Genomic DNA, 19,348 nt, shown 5'->3' on the forward strand with positions numbered 1-19,348 from the left:
TGAAGGTCATTCATTTGAACAAACTTGGTAGCCCTTCACCCTAGCATGCTACTGACCAAATATCATCTCCCTGGGCAGTTTGGTTATTGAGAAGAAGTTGTTTAAAGTTTTCAACATATTTGACCCCTGTGACCTTGAAAATAGATGAAGGTCATTTATTTGAACAAACTTGGTAGCCCTTCATCCCAGTTTGCTTCTGGCCAAATATCATCACCCTAGGCCTTTCTGTTATTAAGAAGAAGTCGTTTAAAGTAAAATATTGACGCCGGACGACGGACGGACGACGGGACGGACGGACGACGGACGCCGCACCACGGCATAAGCTCACTTGGCACTTCGTGCCAGGTGAGCTAAAAATGGTGCGTGAATTTATAGGAATAAATTCACACTATAGAAATACAACTTTTTGTCATATAAATTCTAAAGGTCATAAAATGTTAATATGCTGACAAAAAAATATTAATTTGAAGTGTAAGATACTGCAAAATTCAGGCCTTGATCCAATTTGGGTCCCGACATTCGCAAAAACTTGAGACGCTGATTTGTGACTTCAGAGCGTTCTATAAATATCTCAAGTGAGCCCCGGGTGCTAATTTCGATTGTAAGAACATGTACACTCATTGACGCTTCTGGAGCTTCATCAACTGCAAGAAAAGGGACAGTTCAGGTGTGGCCCCACTGAAATCCTCCGACGGAATCACATACTCGGACAAAAAAAGCCAAGGTCAACATCCTTAATGCCCAGTTCTCTTCTGTCTTCAACGCCAGTGAGAGGTCCGACAACATCAAGGGCATGGGCGAGCCCAGACACCCAGATCTACCACCCATCCATGTTACCTCAGAAGGTGTTAGGAAGCTATTGCTAGGTCTGAACATCCACAAAGCATCAGGACCCGTTCAAGTACCAACAAGACTGCTGAAGGAACTGTCCACAGAGATAGCCCCTGCCCTAACACTGCTGTTCCAGGTGTCCCTACAACAAGGCAAAATACCATCAGAGTGGAAGAAGGCAGATGTCACACCCATCTTTAAGAAGGAAGCGAAGAACCTACCGGAAAACTACAGACCTGTCTCCCTTACACCTGTCATCTGTAAGCTGATGGAGCACGTCATTTGTAGCAGTTTGACAAAACATCTGGACCATCACAAAATCCTCACGGACGCACAACAGGGCTTCAGGAAGCAGAGCTCATGCGAAACACGTCTGATCTTAACCATTCAGGACTTAGCCAAATGTGTTGACACCAAGGGGCAAACAGACATCATTCTCTTGGACTTCTCCAAAGCGTTTGACAAGGTCCCACATGCCAGACTGCTACACAAGCTTCAACACTACAGAGTGAGGGAAAACATGCACAGGTGGATAGGAGACTTCCTAAGTGGACGCTCATAACAAGTAGTACTCGATGGCTGCAAGTCCAAGAGTGCTCCTGTACTCTCTGGTGTGCCTCAGGGTAGCGTGCTTGGGCCGATCCTATTCCTGCTATTCATTAATGACCTTCCAGAGTACATCACCAATGGTTCCACCGCGCGGCTCTTTGCCGACGACTGTTAGCTGTACAGAGAGATCAAGAAATTGGAGAATAGTCGTAAACAGCAAGCAGACCTCGACACTTTACATGTTTGGGAGCAAGACTGGCTCATGGGGTTCCACCCCCAGAAGTGTTAGATTCTCCACATAACAACTAAGAGATCGCCGATAAAATCTCCATACACCATCCATGGTCACATCCTAGAGGTGGTAGGGTCAGCAAAATACCTCGGAGTGAACATCCACAGCAGCTTAAGCTGGAATGACCATATGAATCAGGTCGCTAAGAAAGCTAACAACACCAGAGCTTTCTTACAACGTAACATCTACCAGTGTCCAGGAAACACCAAGGAACTGTGCTATAAGACACTTGTAAGACCAATCATGGAGTATGCCCTTGTAATTTGGGATCCCTACACAGCCAACAAACTTGAGATGGTGCAGCGTAGGTCAGCCAGATCTGTCACCGGTGACTACCACACTACCAGCAGTGTGTCGTCCATGCTGTAACAACTCCAGTGGCCAACCCTTCAGGAGCGTAGGGCACAGACTAAGGTAAGGATCATCATGATGTACCGCATTGTACACCAACAAGTGGATATACCCGCTACACACCTCACCCCAGTGGCAGAAGCGAGGCGGGGTCATAAATGAAGTTCCTGGTGCCATATGCACGGACACAACAATACCAACGCTCCTTCTTTCCTGACATGATCAGGCTGTGGAACAGTCTACCAGCTAACACCATAGCGTGCGGCTCCCCGGAACAGCTTCGATAGACAGGTTCCCTTTTAACTGCACTGTATATATAGTTGTTTTTATCTGCACCACTCGCGGTTCTACTCACTGCGCACATGCAAATACGTCAATACACCAGATGGTGGACTGTACTTTATTGGAAGAAGAAAAAGATATCCTTCTTTTGATACAATCATAAATGAATATAATTCCTCCTCAGGTTTTTCAATGATTTAATAAAATGATGGTTTGGTGATCCGATTAGGATACTGTCACCTTACTGTACAGTACATTTTAAATTTATAATTCAGAACTCTCCCTACCCGCCGACCAAGTACCGAAATCACCGAGTACCGAAACAACCAGTCTTGAATTCGAGATAGTTGTTGTGCCTAGTCTGGTGAAAAGCTATGAGGTAATCAATATAACTGATATTCATCGAAATAGTCGCCAGTTTCACTCTACAGTACTGACTGAACTGTAGTCTACGTATCTTGTAAATGACGCATTTCATCTATGAGTGTGTTCAGCAACCGTGTTTGCTATCCCCGATTGCTGAACACGTGTCACATGTTTTGTATTCTTTGATTACAGCAATATTAATTCGGCAAAATATTCAATAGACATCACGGTCTGTTTGAAACTTGATACCTGTCCATTCTGATCAGCCACTTGATCGTCAGCCTTATTATTTTCCACTTCTGAACTAACGACGGTTCCACTGTCCGCCATGTTGCGTTTTGGAATAATCTCGATGACTCTGCTAAAACTTTTCCTTATTTTTCATATTTACGACATTGTCACTCATATGTTCTTATATAGTTAACATTGGTTTTTGATATTTTTACTAGAAGTAGTAACGACTTATGCCACAACCAATTCTTTTATTAAAATAAGAGAAAATTGTTCGATTTAGAGGCTAATTTCTATGATTGCAACTGAAACGCAAGATGGCGGGGTTCCGAGAGAATGAAAAACAACATTTCCCCCTTCAAAGTATCCAAGATGTGGTTGATTTATTCAGAGATCAATTGACAGGCAGTGATGAACCTAATTTGCCACTTTTATCTATCGTTCTTGGAGCTATAGAAAATGTTTTGACAGTGAATAGGTCGTTGCCAGGTGAGATTGATCACTCAAAAACTCTGGAACCAATTTTCCCGGTGATTGAGTTGGAGACAGTGGAAGCTCTGTACGAAAAATTTGTGACTCATGTGAAACGATCTATTGATCTCACTAAATTTTGTGGTGAAGTTGCCACAAGAGAGTTAGTGAAACTAGTCTCGGATGTTATATGGAGTTCTTTAATGCGAAGCTTTTACAAAGACAAAGCACACCTTCAGTCGCTGTACAGTTTTTTGACGGGTAAGTTGCGGGCAGTTTTGAATTGCGCCTTAATAGAACAAATGTATCGTCATGCTATATTTTCATGCGTATTTTGATATCAGTCTTCCATGTTTATTTCTAATAAATTGTTATTAGTCGATCAATATAAACAACCACCAACAGTTGTCAATCTGGATTGACGGCGTTATGCGTTAAAATGAAACCGATGTTAGCGCGTGCGTTGGGCGCCCAGCTTCCAAGCCAAGCGGCCATATTGACGCACTAAAGTAGCCTTGGGTTATCGATTTCTTACTAATAACGGTATGATAAGTAGATGTTGATGAACCAACGTAATGGCATGCGCGTTAACCATTGACAGAGCATTAGCAGCTTTATTGAATTTAAATTAAAAGTATGTTGATTTATTTGATACAAGGTAAAAATGAAGAGTGCATGTTCCAAATTTGTTTTTCTCTGATATCTTTAATATCATTATGACAGGGTTTATTTTGTGTTCATCAGAGATTTGAAAACAAGCTACCATGATGCATGGACGACACAGTATTTTTTGTGTCTCTTGTAATTGTGTTTTTGGTGAGATTCAAAATTGTTAGCTTGTTTACAAACAAGAATGGTATATAAATATAGGTATCAGATATCCCAATGCTAGATGTTTCAGAAGCAAGTCATTTTGGGAGTCATGAAGAGGTTTTGTGACATGCACAAAATGTTTCTGACTTAATCAAGTCGTGTCTGGACATATATAAAATGTTCACTTACAAGATACATTTCACTCCTGTTTCATTTAAAAGTCCTGTAAATATGCATATACTCAGGGTTGCCAACCTCTTAGGAGTCCAGTGTGGGAGATCTCCCCCCACTGGATTTTACAATGTGTGAGACTTTTGACGGCGTCGTTTTGGGTGTTAAGATAACATTTACAAGTGTATCGAACAGATTCTGGCTTTCTCTTACTACTATAACATCTGCATTGTTGTTGATATTTTCACTTCAAGATCTTTGTACTTGTAGGAAAATAAAACAACATTTTTTGCAGATATATAAAAGATTTTTATTTATCACACAAAAAAACTGACATTAGAAATGCAACACATTATATAATCAAAGGCCTTTCTTGTAACGATTCAATCCTTGGCTAGAACGGATACCAGTCTTTTTTCCCTGTATTTCCATGACCTGTTAAAAAAATAACAGTTCATATCAAAAGTAAGAAATTTACCATAGTAACATGAAATAGTTCACAACATGAAAGATAAAAAAAATATGATAATTTGACAGTGGAAAAATACTTTACAATTACTTCTGGCTACTATCCTAAGCGACAAATAACAGTTAGACCCTTAGCATTTATACCACGTTTGCAATCAAATTTGTTGCATGATTATGTATTGTACTACCTACGTACCATGTCTATTCAACATGCCAAAGCACTTCCCGAAACTCGTTATTTTTTCATCGCATCAGATTAAAATTGTTTATTACTAAAAGTCTCTGGTGTGTTAAATCATATACGCCACTTTACTGCAAAAAATAACTTCAAACTTTTCATCAGCCATTAGCGACTGTCTGTTAGTGATTCAAGAATCGTTTTCTCTTAATATTTGTGAAGGCCCAACTTAAAAACAATCTTTCCTAATACACGACGATATTATTAGTAAAACTTTCTTTTACTGTGCGATAGGTTTATAAGTGAAAACAACTTGATTGATTGATAGGTTTTACGTCAACTTCACTACCGAGTAGTTCGGTTATCCAGCAAGACGATTGTGAAAACAACTCACCTTACGATATATTTACATTCGTTTCCACCGGATGTAAAGCGACACCTCACATTAGCTCCCTTCCAAAGCACAACGTTGCAATAAGAGTTTTTCCCCTTTGTACTACCCAAGCTAAAAAAATGTCGATTTATGGCTTTGCATGGGATAGAGATAGAATATTTTCGAATGCGTGAGATTTATGGCTCACGTGGCATGAGACATGATTATGCGTGAGTAAGGTCGTCTCAGCGTGACGAATGTGTGAGATTTTGTCTCATGTCGTGAGAGTTGGCAACCCTGTATACTTATATATGGTTTTAGTCCATGGCCTGTGTCACAACCTACCCTAGTACTAATATTAATACCCGGCCTCCTTTGCCCTGGCTGACGACACAGTCTATAAAAAATCATCTCCTTATCAGAAGCTATGTTATCGCAGCTAGACCTACCCATGCTTGTGATAATTAGTGTTACCAGATTGCTAACGCTTGAGGGGATACCTACCTCCCACTGTCGATTCGGGTACTACTGTTTTCAGAATGGAACTGTGGTGAGAAAATTACCCCTAGCTTTACTTAGAATTGATGACATATTAGGTTATACCTTAATTTCATTGGCCGACTATGCGATATCCACAGTTTATATATAATGACTTTCAGGGATTCGGACCATAATATTTATTACGTAACACAGAACATTGACATTCCTNCCCCCCCCATTCACGGGATGGCCCAGTTTGAAATAAAGATATTCCTGGTGACGGCGACCTGATTGATTTTTAGCTCACTTGCCCGAAGGGCTTATGGCATTGTGCGGCGTCTGTCGTCCATCTGTTGGCATTTTTCAACTTTTCCTTTGAACGACTTCTAAAGAATTGACAGGCCTAGAGTCATGATATCTTGGTGATGGCTTCATTGGTAAGAGCCCAACAAAGTTGGTGGCAGCCCTCTGCAGGGTATGGCGGTCTCTCGTCTCAGCTTCACCCAGTACAAAAGTGGACCGGCCGGTCCACACACTACAAAAAGTAGCGGTGCTTGCAACACATGACCTGGTTGCCAAAGTCCAAGCTCACAGACCACCATACAGCCGCCTAACTTTCCAAAATTCCAACTTGTACATAAAGTCTTATGATCACTACCCTAACACTTCATTACATAAAATGTGCAAACACTTACAATTATAAAACTATTAAACAATTATAAAACTATTAAACCTAACTAATATCTATTAATTAACGAATGATTGGCATCTAACTAATTCAATTACAAGTACATCAAAGGGACATAACTCCATGTATTAAATAAGGTTTTGGGGGAAAGTGCCCTTTCTGTAAAAAAAAAAAGGGGGGGGGGGATTTTTCCCCCCTCATAAGGGAAAAATGCATAAATGGACTGTCTTGATGATTGTTTATATTATGTATGTGTATTAGCTGTTATTTCTTAGAATAAAAAGACCAGAAAAAAATGACATGGGTACTATGAACTTGATCACTGGGGAGTATTTTTGTGAAGGATGGTCACCCAAAATGCAAGCCAGTCCTAATAACGAATTTGATTTTTTTGTAACCTGAGTAATGTTCACAAACTTTGCAAAAATAGCCTCTGTTTACATAACTAATATAGCCATGTTTATTTTAACTCATACATTTCTGTATTGAAGCATCTCATGTCAAAATAAATTCTCACTATAGAAATCCTTTTTGTCATATAAACTCTAAAGGTCATCATAAAATGTCATAAAATGATAATATGCTGACAAAAAATATTCATTTGAAGCGTAAGATACTGCAAAATCAAGACTTGATCCGATTTGGGCTCCGACATTCGCAAAAACTGGAGATGCTGATTGATGACTTCAGAGCGTTCTATAAATGTCTCTAGTGAGCCCGGGTGCTAATTTCGTTGTAAGAACACTCATCAATATTTTCCCTTTGATACAACCATAAATGAATACAATTCCTTGCATTGTATCATGGGTTGCTCCATCCTCGATATCCAGGGGTTACGTTCACTTTTGCTCTCTACACCCCTGGAATATATCATAGCAAAAATGAAGGCACACGGCTAGCTATTTGATTGGTGTCAGGTAAAAAAAAACCTGACCAATCACTACTAGTCTGATACTTGTCCTTTGAAGACAAAGGAGCGATGATTGACTTCAAAGCCTGTCAATTTTTACCTTACACGACTGTGAGATCCTTTTGATGTACATCAAAGGACCAAACTTCTCCTCTCATCCACAAGGTGTTGCACACTGAGCCTTCAATGTTGCTATGACATATTCCAGGGATGTAGAGAGCGAAAGTGATAAACCCCTGGATATCGAGGATGGGGCTTCTCCAGTTTACTGAAGAACCTGGCCCTGACAGACGGAGCAGTTCTGAGACACTCTCAACTCATCCCAAGACAGGTCACCATCTGTCACTTTTGGCTCCATTGTGGCCCTATCAACCAATTATCTTATCTAGTTCTTTCACATGAAGTACGGTACTAGTAAATATGTGAACAACAAACTCCTTTTGGTGGTTTTCTTTAATACACAGCAGTATGAAGTTTAGATCAAAAGTTACCTCAAGGTGCATTTACTGTTTATATGACTCAATCATATGTGTAGGTAACAGAAATGAAGGGAGGAGGATCAAACTGACCTAGAAGCAATGAAGATGGTACAATGGTGGATATATGCACAATGCAAGATCCCTCTGGGATCTCATTGTCGGGGGACGTTTTGTTAAAATCTTTTAACAGAATGACCATGAGTTTAATGATCCAATGTAGGTGATGATATTTGGCCTGTAGCTTTATTTAATCCATTTGAATATATATGACCTTGGTCTACTTTTACAGTTACAAGTATGAGATCGATAACAGGTGAGAAATATAGGCGCCTTGGGCTTCTGGTTGGAAATTATTTGTATTTTCTTAAGTATTTTTCTCTGAAGCACTACTACTGTCCCCTTTCTCAGGTAATAAACTTGACTGTTTTGGTGTGGCGTTTGGCGTGGTGGCTGCTTTCCAAGTCCTTGGCTACAAAGATGTCCACCTCGCCCTGTCCGAGGACCATGCTTGGGTCACATTTGGTCAAGACTTGTTGGAAACTGCAGAGGTCACATGGCATGGTAGGTACATAGGCAAGGGATTGCTATCAATCAAAAAGAGATTTTGACAGGAAATGTAACTTTATGGGGAGCATCTGTTTGTCTGTCAGTCTGTCTGTCAATCTGGCATTGTTTACTGATTTCCACAAGATAACTTGCTTAAATATTGGGCAGTTTTGATGAAGCATGGTATGCATGTACATTCCAAAAATAATGAGGTGAATTTCTAAGCAATTATTTAGCCTACTGTGCTCTGACTGCAAGATAATTTGCTTAAATATCACCTGATTTTAAATGAAACTGGGTAAGCATGTACAATTTACACTTGCCCCAAAAAGAGACGTTACATTATTGTATTGATAGTTTTTCATTAGCTCACCTGGCCAGAAGGAGCGAGTGAGCTTATACCATGGTGTGGTGTCCTCCGATTGTCCATTTGTCTGTCAAACTGTCCGGCGTCTGTCCAACATCAACTTTTTACTTCAAACAAATTCTTATGTTTATATTTGGCCAGTAATATGCTGGGATGAAGGGCTACCAAGTTTGTTCAAATAAATGACCTTCGTCCATATTCAAGGTCACAGGGATCAAATATGTTTTAATTTTTAAACATCTTCTTCTGAATAACAGAAAGGTGCAGAGTAATGATATTTGGCCAGAAGCATGATGGGATGAAAGGCTATCACGTCTGTTCATTTCAAGGTCGCAGGTCATATGCTTAAATCTTTTATTAGGTTCTTTTGAATCAAACACTGTTTTTCTGTCTGTATCTGTATTTTAGTCCACTTTTATGATAACAAGTTTGAGATTAATTCCAGGTTAGTGATGCAGGCCGATTGGACCTCATGCTAGTTATTGATTTTAGTGCAAAGAAGACCCTACAATGACAAAAATACAAGATATAAGAACAATAAAACAGATCTGTGATATATGTACAAGAGATACAATTTATCACATAAAATACAGATTCTCTAAAACGGTTGCAATTATTATATATATATTTGAATTAACATTACAACTTAATCATTAATATATCAAACACTTTTTCATGATCAATTACACCAGTTAAAATAATTCAAGGTTCTTGCATACCCTGTTATCACAAACTAGTTCGTAGGTCGTCTCAAAGCGGTTCACAAATTATTATCTGTGGTTATAGGGCCTTTGCAACCAGCAAATATCTTTTTCAACTCCCATGGGAGCATACAGCCGGTGCTGCCATTTTGGCAATCGCAGCTAACATTCAACAATTCCAGCACTGCCCAACCACGTACTCATTAACAGCTGAGTATAATGGATCACATGGAGTAAAATATCTTGTTAAAAGATACAACACAGAGCTGTGACATGACTCGAACCCACAACCCTTCTGTCAATTTATACTGTACCTGACTTAATTCAAAATATTGAGAGATGATAAGTAAAAACATCAATTTTACATAGAATCAATGAAGATGGTATTAAAGTGGGTGCCAAGATCCCCTTGAGATGTATTATTGCTGTTAAGTTTTTGCGTCTCAGTACGTTCAGTACTTTGATTTGCAAACATCAAGAAATTATGTATTTGTGCTGAAATAAGTATGACTCATTAAGTATTTTTGTCTTGTAGTAAGGAATTGTTTCCTGACCATTTAACTTAGTTGGTTAGGAAATAAATATAAGGAAGAATTAGCTTACTTTTTAACATGGCCTCCTTCTGAACAATAGGTAAAGGTAATGAAGACAAACGAGGGCAACCAATCACAATGGGTGTCTCGGAGAAGAGCTGGCTCTATCTCAACGATCAGCCTGTCCTCTGTACCCGGCAGATGGAGGTAGCATCCATTGTCAGTGGCATCAACCCTTCCATCAGTGCCACTGTTGACAGCCTAGAAATGGGCTCTCTTCAACAGGTAGGCAACCATAATATATAGGGGACATAACCCTACAAAATAATGGGCAGTAACAAAAGATAAAGAAGAGAATAGCGGTTAAGATAATTGGCAAGAACTTAAAAGAAGAGAATAGCGGTTAAGATAATTGGCAAGAACTTAAAATTCAAGTAAAATGTCAAAAGGTATTGATTGCTATTTTAACACCTGTCAGAATATTGAGATTTTGATTTCCGTAACTTGCTGAAATATTGTTAATTTTTTATGAAATTTGGTATGCATGTACATTATACAATCCATTCATATTGTCAATATTTACATTTTGTCTAAGAGCAAAATCTGCCAGTCATTAATGAACAGTAGTAATGTTTTCGGTATGTCATAGCAAAATTGAAGGATGCGGCTAGCTATTTGAAAGGTCATAGGTAAAAAAAAAAAAAAAATGACTAATATATAATGTCAGTATTTACATTTTGTCTAAGAGCGAAATCTGACTGTCATTAATGAATAATAGAAATGTCATGGGTATGTCATAGCAAAATTGAAAGGACACAGCTAGCTATTTGAATGGTCTTCGGTAAAATAAACCTGACCAATAGCTTGGCTATTTACATGTCCTTTGGAGATTACAAAGGAGCGACTCCCGACTTCATAGCCAGTAATTATTAATAACACAACTCCAAGATTCTTTATTTTCTACAAAGAATCAAAGGATCAAACTTGTCTTTTTGTTAGCTTCCACGCGGTGGCCCACATGTACATTGTGCCTTTGATTTGATGTACAAAGAATCAAAGGATCAATTTCGTCTTCTTGCCTCTTCCACAAGGTGGGGCACACTGAGCCTACAATATTGCTATGACATATTCCAGGGGTGCAGAGAGCCGAAGTGAGTGTAACCCCTTGAGTACCAAAGATAAAAGGATCAAATATTATCTATAAAACAGTCTTCACTTAATATCAAGTTACTTTTCAGTTATGTATTTTTGACATTTTTCCTGCTATGTTATCTATGTGATTAAATTCTTTTATTATCACTTGTTTTGATGTGGATTTAGCTTAATGTCAATTTATTTTGGCCACTGTCACAAAAACAAAATAGGTAAATGATGGAAGGAATCCATTATTTATGCTCCCTGGATAAAGTGTCACACCCGTACCTGTTCTGTAAACAACATCGCGCCCTAACAGTGTCTTTTTCACACATGGCTGGCTGCCCAATACAGTGAAACCCGCTCATTATGATATTCTTCTATATATGCCAGAAAAAAATATTATGATAATCGATATATTAAAATAAACGATCAAGCTGTTTTCATTCCTTTTAGTTTGTCTGAACCAAAAGTGAGATGCCCTATAAACATCAGACATAGATAAATGTAGAAACATGGGAAGATATTAATACAAATTAGTAATGTTGTAATTGAAATAATTTGTTAACTGTTATAAATATCAGCGTGTTAGAAAAATTGGAACAAAAATCAATTTTGCTGTCGTAATTATCAGTATGTAAATTCTACTTTAACTTGGAGCATATTCCTGAGAACTATTGTTATACTACATTCTAACTAATGATATGGAAATGCATCGGTCAATAAGATGAAAGAAGTGATATAAAAAGTCATGATTAACCTATTTCTCACTGAAAAATTGCATTACATTTTGTCCCATAAGTGTAATAATATTTTGCCGCACTATGTCAATTACGATCATGTTACCATCACATACCACTCTAGTCGTACAGTAAAATCAATTTGCCTAGAAATAATAACAACTCAAAACACGAAATATTCCCTTTTTAACGATAATCAATGTAAAAAGTGTATGATGTAAACTAGAAACTTGTTTTGTGAACAAAACATATGTCTACCCTCATTAGCCAATAAGCAAACTTAGGTATACAAAATAAACAAAGGGCCATATCTCTTTATATAGTTGGGCAAGAGACCTAAATTAAGAATGTGACACTCCTTCTTCCCAAGATACATAACTATAGCAAGTTCGGTCAACGTAGGTGAAATAACATGGAAGTTATGCTTCCGACAAACTTCGATATTTAAAAAAAACAAAGGGCCATAACTGTATATATAAAGGGGCACAAGACCCCCGATTTTAGTGCGAGAGATTCGGCCTTCCTTAGGTACATAAATATGGTAAGTTTGGTCAACCTAGTTGACATAACATGGAACTTATGCTTCCGACAAACTTCGGTATTTAAAATAAACAAATGGCTATAACTTTGTATATAATGGGGCATGAGACCTCATTTCAGTGCACTGCACACCTTCTTAGGGTGATGCAGGTATACATTAATTTTGATTAAGATGCAGGTATACTTTAATTTTGATTAAGATATTTTTAACCGTTTAGAAGTTATGTCGTGGACAAACTTCAATATGAAAAATAAACAAAGGGCCATGGGTAGATTCAGTGTACTCAAAATTAAAAACATAGATAATATTTGTGTATATACCCAGGGCTAAGGAAAATAACCCTTCAAAATTGATATTTTTAGCATTCAGATGAAATCTTTAGGTCTTAAATTATAGGAATGTTTAACCAAATCCACCGGTTGGAATTATTTTAAAAATGCAAGGGTCCCGAATCAGGATAGTTGGAAATTCAAGTATATTGACAAAACAGCCGAGATGCTTTGAACTAAAAGTATATAATTGGTTAAGTTTTGCTTGATTAAGGTGCCTATGTGTAAAATACCTTAGCAATGAGCATAATTACAAAAGTAAGTAAAGACTTTAAATTGGGAAATGGCAATAAAAAAAGACAAAGTTATTTGAATGAATGGAGTACATGTATATTAATTCAAATTTTGTTCAAGTCTTAATGTCATATTGTAAATGAGTTGTCGTACAAAATGTTAAGTTTCTGTTGATCTTTTTATAAGTTTGTATTCTTTGTTTTACAGGAACTCTTGTGGCTGCTTTATGATATGGACCATTTGTCAAGGTACTTTAGCTTAAAAATTGACACATCCATGTGGTTTTAAGTTTGGGCTGAGGCCGAAAAACCCCCACTTGAAAAGTATATATAATCATATAAGACATTGTGTGACAAATACATCCATGTTTTCTAGATTGCCCCTTCCATAAGTCTGTCCCTATCCATGGGGACTTTTCTCTTTGTCATAATACGGAAACCATGTAACAATTGCTTGTCATGTAAAGATGCTTCTAGGATTGGCCCTGATGTCTAGCCCTGTCCCCCGAAACTTGGTTCTTGGATAATGGCATGGAGTTGGTCAAGATCTCCGCTCTATAACCATATACACCATTGCGGGGCATGAAGAAAAGGAATTGCCAAGGGTGCCTGCCAGCCCCTGGGACTAAGTTCTTAGGTCTTAACCTGAAAACAGTTGGAGCCCCACCCTTAAATCATACAAACAATATATTTCCTGATTTGAAGAGACTTTGTATTTATGCAACAATTATTGACTTTGGAGTCCATCCCTTCCCCTGGAGACTTTAGTCATTGAGTCCAACTTAAAAAAAAAAAATATCCCCACCCTTTAACAATATAGCATGAAGTGATAGACAAAATCAAGCTACCAGAATCAGCTCTGGGGTCTAGCCATGCCCTCGGTGATTTAGGTCCAGGGCCTGAACATCATGGAAATAACACCTTACAACCAAATATCTGCTAGCTGGGCATGAAGATCCCAACACAATCAGGATTAATTCTAAACCATACTTCTTATGAAGCATCTTTGGTCCCTTTGACCTAGGAATCCATTGTTTGTAGACTATAGTTACCCTTTGGGTGAGGGGAGAGGGGAGGGCACAAAAAAGGGCCATTAAAATGTTAAGGTGTAAGACGTACAACGTATTCCTATTTTCTCCCTGGATGGTGAGAGACAGCTCAAATTAATATAATTAAGAATATTTTGCCATAATTGCTTAGATAATCAAGTGTATGTAAATGGTTAGTAGGCCCACTTGCCTGGTAAAGCACAACCCAGAAAGATCCACAAAGGTAATGTGGCTGCCAACCACGCTGCAATCTGACTCCATGGTAAAACAAAAGGCAGGCCCTGATGAAGAAATTGGCTCTCCAGAAATGTCCCAATGCAAAACGTAAAAGAAAATTGAAAACATTTCAAATCCAATAAAGAATTCTGTTGTTTGAGGCTAGATGATTAGTTAGAATTTTATCAGCCAAAAAAGTTTGTTCTGCTATATCAATGTCATCACAAGGAAATTAAATAGTCGTCTTATCACTTGATAGCAAGCATAACAAATTCTAAAGAACACTTAATCGCTATGCAAAACAAAAACTAAGTTAACAATCAACATGGTGATCTATTACAGAATACATGTACATAGTGATATAGCTTCTGCATTGGATAACAAGTGCAGAGCGGTGCTTGTCATGCTGGACTTGTCAGCTGCATTTGATGTCATCGACCATGGCATACTTTATAAACGTCTGGAATACTCTTATGGAGTGACTGATACCGCACTATGCTGGATACAGTCATACCTGAGTGAACGACGACAGTGTGTTGCCATCGGATCTGCCACCTCACATGACAAAGTACTAGATTTCAGGATTCCTCAAGGGTCGTTGTTAGGACCACGAAAATATTGTATATACTCCAAACCGATTGGAGAGATCTGTCGTCGCCATAGCCTTCACTATCATTGCTATGCCGATGACACACAAATTTACATGGTCATAAAACCACAGTACAGTTGGAATACAATCTCAGAAAGTCTGACCTACGGAAACAGATGCGTTGGGAGGGTTTCAGCTACGTTGTGGAATAGCTTACCATCTGCTATTAGGAAGTCAAATACCCTGGCCAATTTCAAGAGGGACATAAAAACTCACCTCTTCACGTCTGCATTTTAGAATCTTTGCAAAGACGTCATGTAAATACCACCCTTTTATTTGTTCAATTATGTGCACATTGCTTGTTAAAAGTATGAAAGTGATTGCAAGCCATTGTTGTTTGTTTTCACAATTATAACCATTACTATTATCCATATGTTGTAAAGCGCCTTAGAGTAATTTTACAAATTATATAGGGAGCAATATAAATGTTGTATATTATTATACTATTTGTTATTGATATGCAGCCATCCTTGTATTCTGTCCTTGCACTCTCAGATTATCAAACATAATTGTTGAATATCATGATGCTCCTTTTTAGCTCACCTGGTCCAAAAGTTCCCTTGGTCCTTAGTTGTGCCTGTGTATTAACTCACCTGGTCCAAAGGTTCCCTTGGTCCTTAGTTGTGCCTGTGTATTAACTCACCTGGTCCAAAGGTTCCCTTGGTCCTTAGTTGTGCCTGTGTATTAACTCACCTGGTCCAAAGGTTCCCTTGGTCCTTAGTTGTGCCTGTGTATTAACTCACCTGGTCCAAAGGTTCCCTTGGTCCTTAGTTGTGCCTGTGTATTAACTCACCTGGTCCAAAGGTTCCCTTGGTCCTTAGTTGTGCCTGTGTATTAACTCACCTGGTCCAAAGGTTCCCTTGGTCCTTAGTTGTGCCTGTGTATTAACTCACCTGGTCCAAAGGTTCCCTTGGTCCTTAGTTGTGCCTGTGTATTAACTCACCTGGTCCAAAGGTTCCCTTGGTCCTTAGTTGTGCCTGTCTATTAGCTCACTTGGTTCAAAAATTCCCTTGGTCCTTAGTTGTGCCTGTTTATTAGCTCACCTGGTCCAAAGGTTCCCTTGGTCCTTAGTTGTGCCTGTTTATTATAAAAACAAGATGGAAGCAGGAAGAACTAAACGGATCTTTTTCATATTGCAATGATCACTTCTATTTCTTTCACATTAGTACTGTACTAGTAACTATGTGAAACGACAAACTCACATTAAAGGTTGTCTTTTATATAAAGCAGAATGAAGTTTAGATCAAAAATTACCTCAAGGTACATTTACTTTAGATCTATCCATTCAGTCAAACAGGTAAGAGAAAGGGAGAAAAAAGATCAAACTAATATAGGACTAATGAAGATGGTACAATGGTGGGTGCCAAGATCCCTCTGGGATCTTTTGTTTGTGTAGTGAGAGTACCATATGAATGTGTGCCCCCTGAAATAATTTTGCTTTTTGGACCTTTTTAAGAGAGTTATGCCCATTAACATAAAAAAATTGACAAAAACTTTGTCCAGCTATACATTTGCTCAATTTTTAGGGCAAGTGAGCTTATGTCATGGCACGGCGTCCGTCATCCGACTGCTTTTCATTTAAACGAGTTCTGATGAAGAATGGACAGGCCTAGAGTCATGATATTTGGCAGAAATCTTCCTTGGTAAGACCCCGACAAAGTTTGAGAATGAAAATGACCTCTACCTACTTTCACAGTCACATGAGTCAAATGTGTCAAACATTTTGAATGACTTCTTCTGAATAATCTTAAAGCATAGAATTATAATGTTTGGCTGGTAACTTCCTGGGATGGAGCCCGGCAAAGTTTGTGAATAGAAATGACCTCAACCTACTTTCATGGTCACATGGGGCTAATATGTCAAACACTTCAAACAACTTCTTCTGAAGAACTCAAAGGTATAGAATCTTTATATTTGACTGTTGGCTTCCTGAGATAGAGCCAGACAAAGTTTTAGAATGAAAATGACCTTGACATACCTTCAAGGTCACAGCGGTCAAATATGTCGAACATTTCAAACAACTTCTTCTGAAAAACTAAAAGGTATACAATCTTCATATTTGGCTGATGGCTTCCTGGGATGGAGCCCAACATATTATGAAAATGACCTTGACATATTTTCAAGGTCACAGCGGTCAAATATGTCAAACGCTTCAAACGATTCTTCTGAAGAATTAAAAGGTATAGAATCTTCATATTTCACTGGTGGCTTCCTTGGATGGAGCCCAATAAAGTTTGAGAATGAAATTGACCTTGACTTACTTTCAATTAACTTCTGAAGAAGAACCAAAAAGCATAGAATCATATAATAATATTTGGCTGGTAGTTTCAACAGATGGCGCCGACAAAGTTTGCAAGGGAAATATTTGTAGTGTAATATTCAGATGAGCGATACAGGCCCTCTGGGCCTCTTGTACAATTTATGTGTATGGGGGGGTGTATACTTGTCAACCCCTCTCGGTAACAGCTCTAGTTATCGCTAATTCCCAGAAAGTAATTTTAGAGATCTTTCTCAAATTAATATGTAAGTTTCCCTTGATCTTTCGTTGTGCATGTTTAATTTTGAGACTGCTGGGATAAACAAAAATTGCCAACAGAGGGCCATCTTGGATTTTGACAGTTTAGGACAAAGTGAGGTTATGTCGTGGCGCAGCGTCTGTCTTCCTTAAAGGCTCGGAGGATTTGGTCTTGAGCATCATTGACCAAAGGGTTCTCAATTTGTATAAACTGAGGGTATGGCTACCTGGGGGCAGAGGGACAGGGCCAAATAGGGGGAAAATAGGTAAATCTTATATAAAAAAAAAAAATTCTCTACCAATTGAAAGATTTTGACCAAATTTGTTTTAGAGTATCTTTGTACAAAGAGGCCTCAAGTTTGTATAAAGGGTAGGAGTGGGGCCTTATAGGGGATTTGTTTTTCTCCTTCTGTACAAATGAAGGGATTTTAACAAGATGTGGTTTGAAGCATGCTTGGGGGAACAGTTTTGCATAAACTGAGGTGTGTTGGCCCTTTCTTTTGGACAGAAGGCTGGGGCCCATTAGGGGAAATAAAGGAAACAATTAAAGGGCCTTTTCCTTTTGTACCAATGAAAGGATTTTAACCACACTTAGTCTGCAGCATCTTTGGGCAACAGAGGATGTGACCCCCTGGGGGCAGAGGGACAGGGCCAAATAAGGGAAATAGAGAAAACTCTTTCCCCTTCTGTACAAATGAAGGGATTTAAACCAAATGTGTTCTAAAGCATGCTTTGGGTAAAAATACACCATTTGTATAAACTAGGGCTTTGCCCCCTCTTTTTGGCAGAAGGATGCATGTAAGGCCCAATAGGGGAAATAGAGCCAAAATTAAAAATCCTTCTTTTCTACCAATGAAGGGATTTTAACCAAACTTATTCAAGAGCATCTTCAGACAAAAGGGGCCTCAAGTTTGTATAAACGGAGGGTGTAGCCTCTCTAGGGACAGGAGCAAGTCCAAAGAGGGGAAATAGAGAAAGATCTTGGGAATGATTGGAAAACCAAGGGGGCTGAAAGACGCCATCTTGAACTGTTAGCGTTCTAGTTTGTTAGCGCTATTTCTCAGAAAGAACCTGAGGGATCTGTCTCCAACTTCACATGCCCCATGGTCCCGTGTTATGTATTTTAAATTTTGGGAATGTTTGGAAAACCAAGATAGCCAAAAGATGCCATCTTGAATTGTAAGTGTTCTAGTTTGTTAGCGCTATTTCTCAGAAATTCTCAGAGGAATCTTTCTCAAATTTGATATGTAGGTTTCCCTTGATCTGTAGTTATGCATGCTTACTTTTGAGACCGATAGAATAAGCAAAATGGCCGACAGTTGGCCTTCTTGGATTTTGACAGTATAATTGTTAGGGCTTTTTCTCAGGAAGTTGATATGTAGGTTCCCCTTGGTCATTTTTAGCTCACCTGGTCCAAAGGACCAAGGTGAGCTTATGCCATACCGTGGCGTCCGTCGTCCGTCCGTCAACAATTTCTTTAAACGACTTCTTCTTCTTAACCACTGATTGGAATTTTACTAAATTTGACTGGAAGCATCCTTAGGTGGTGGGGAATCAAAATTGTACAAATGGTGGGGCTGACCCCCCAGGGGGCTGAGGGGCGGGGCAAAAAGGGGGCAATTTGGCTATATTGCTTTAAGCGACTTCTTCTCTGGAACTAAGAGATGGATATCAACCATATTTGCCTGGAAGCATCCCTAGGTGGTGGAGATTCAAAATTGTACAAATGGTTGGGCTGACCCCCCAGGGGGCTGAGGGGCGGGGCCAAAAAGGGGGCAATTTGGCTAGATTGCTATAAACGACTTCTTCTGTAGAACTATGCACTGGATATCAATCATATTTAATCAAAAGCATTCATGGGA

General features: G+C 38.8%; 2 protein-coding genes across 3 annotated transcripts in view; one reads left to right on the plus strand and one right to left on the minus strand.

The window, feature by feature from the left end:
• Positions 1-3,010, minus strand: part of LOC110449131 (cleft lip and palate transmembrane protein 1 homolog) — a 35,590-nt gene extending 32,580 nt beyond the window's left edge. For both annotated transcript variants that reach the window (XM_021495771.1, XM_021495772.1), the window contains exon 1: positions 2,921-3,010. In XM_021495771.1, the coding sequence (XP_021351446.1) occupies positions 2,921-3,001 (81 nt within the window). In that variant the 5' untranslated portion in view covers positions 3,002-3,010. The remainder of the gene's footprint in view (positions 1-2,920) is intronic.
• Positions 3,011-3,213: 203 nt separating this feature from the next.
• The window catches only part of LOC110449132 (menin-like), a 28,016-nt gene continuing 11,881 nt past the window's right edge, over positions 3,214-19,348 (plus strand). The window contains exons 1-4 of the mRNA XM_021495773.1: positions 3,214-3,634; positions 8,342-8,494; positions 10,181-10,365; positions 13,266-13,306. Coding sequence (XP_021351448.1) covers positions 3,220-3,634; positions 8,342-8,494; positions 10,181-10,365; positions 13,266-13,306 — 794 coding nt within the window. The 5' untranslated portion in view covers positions 3,214-3,219. The remainder of the gene's footprint in view (positions 3,635-8,341; positions 8,495-10,180; positions 10,366-13,265; positions 13,307-19,348) is intronic.

This window comes from Mizuhopecten yessoensis, unplaced genomic scaffold, assembly GCF_002113885.1.
Source record: "Mizuhopecten yessoensis strain PY_sf001 unplaced genomic scaffold, ASM211388v2 scaffold4507, whole genome shotgun sequence".
Lineage (NCBI taxonomy): Eukaryota > Metazoa > Mollusca > Bivalvia > Pectinida > Pectinidae > Mizuhopecten > Mizuhopecten yessoensis.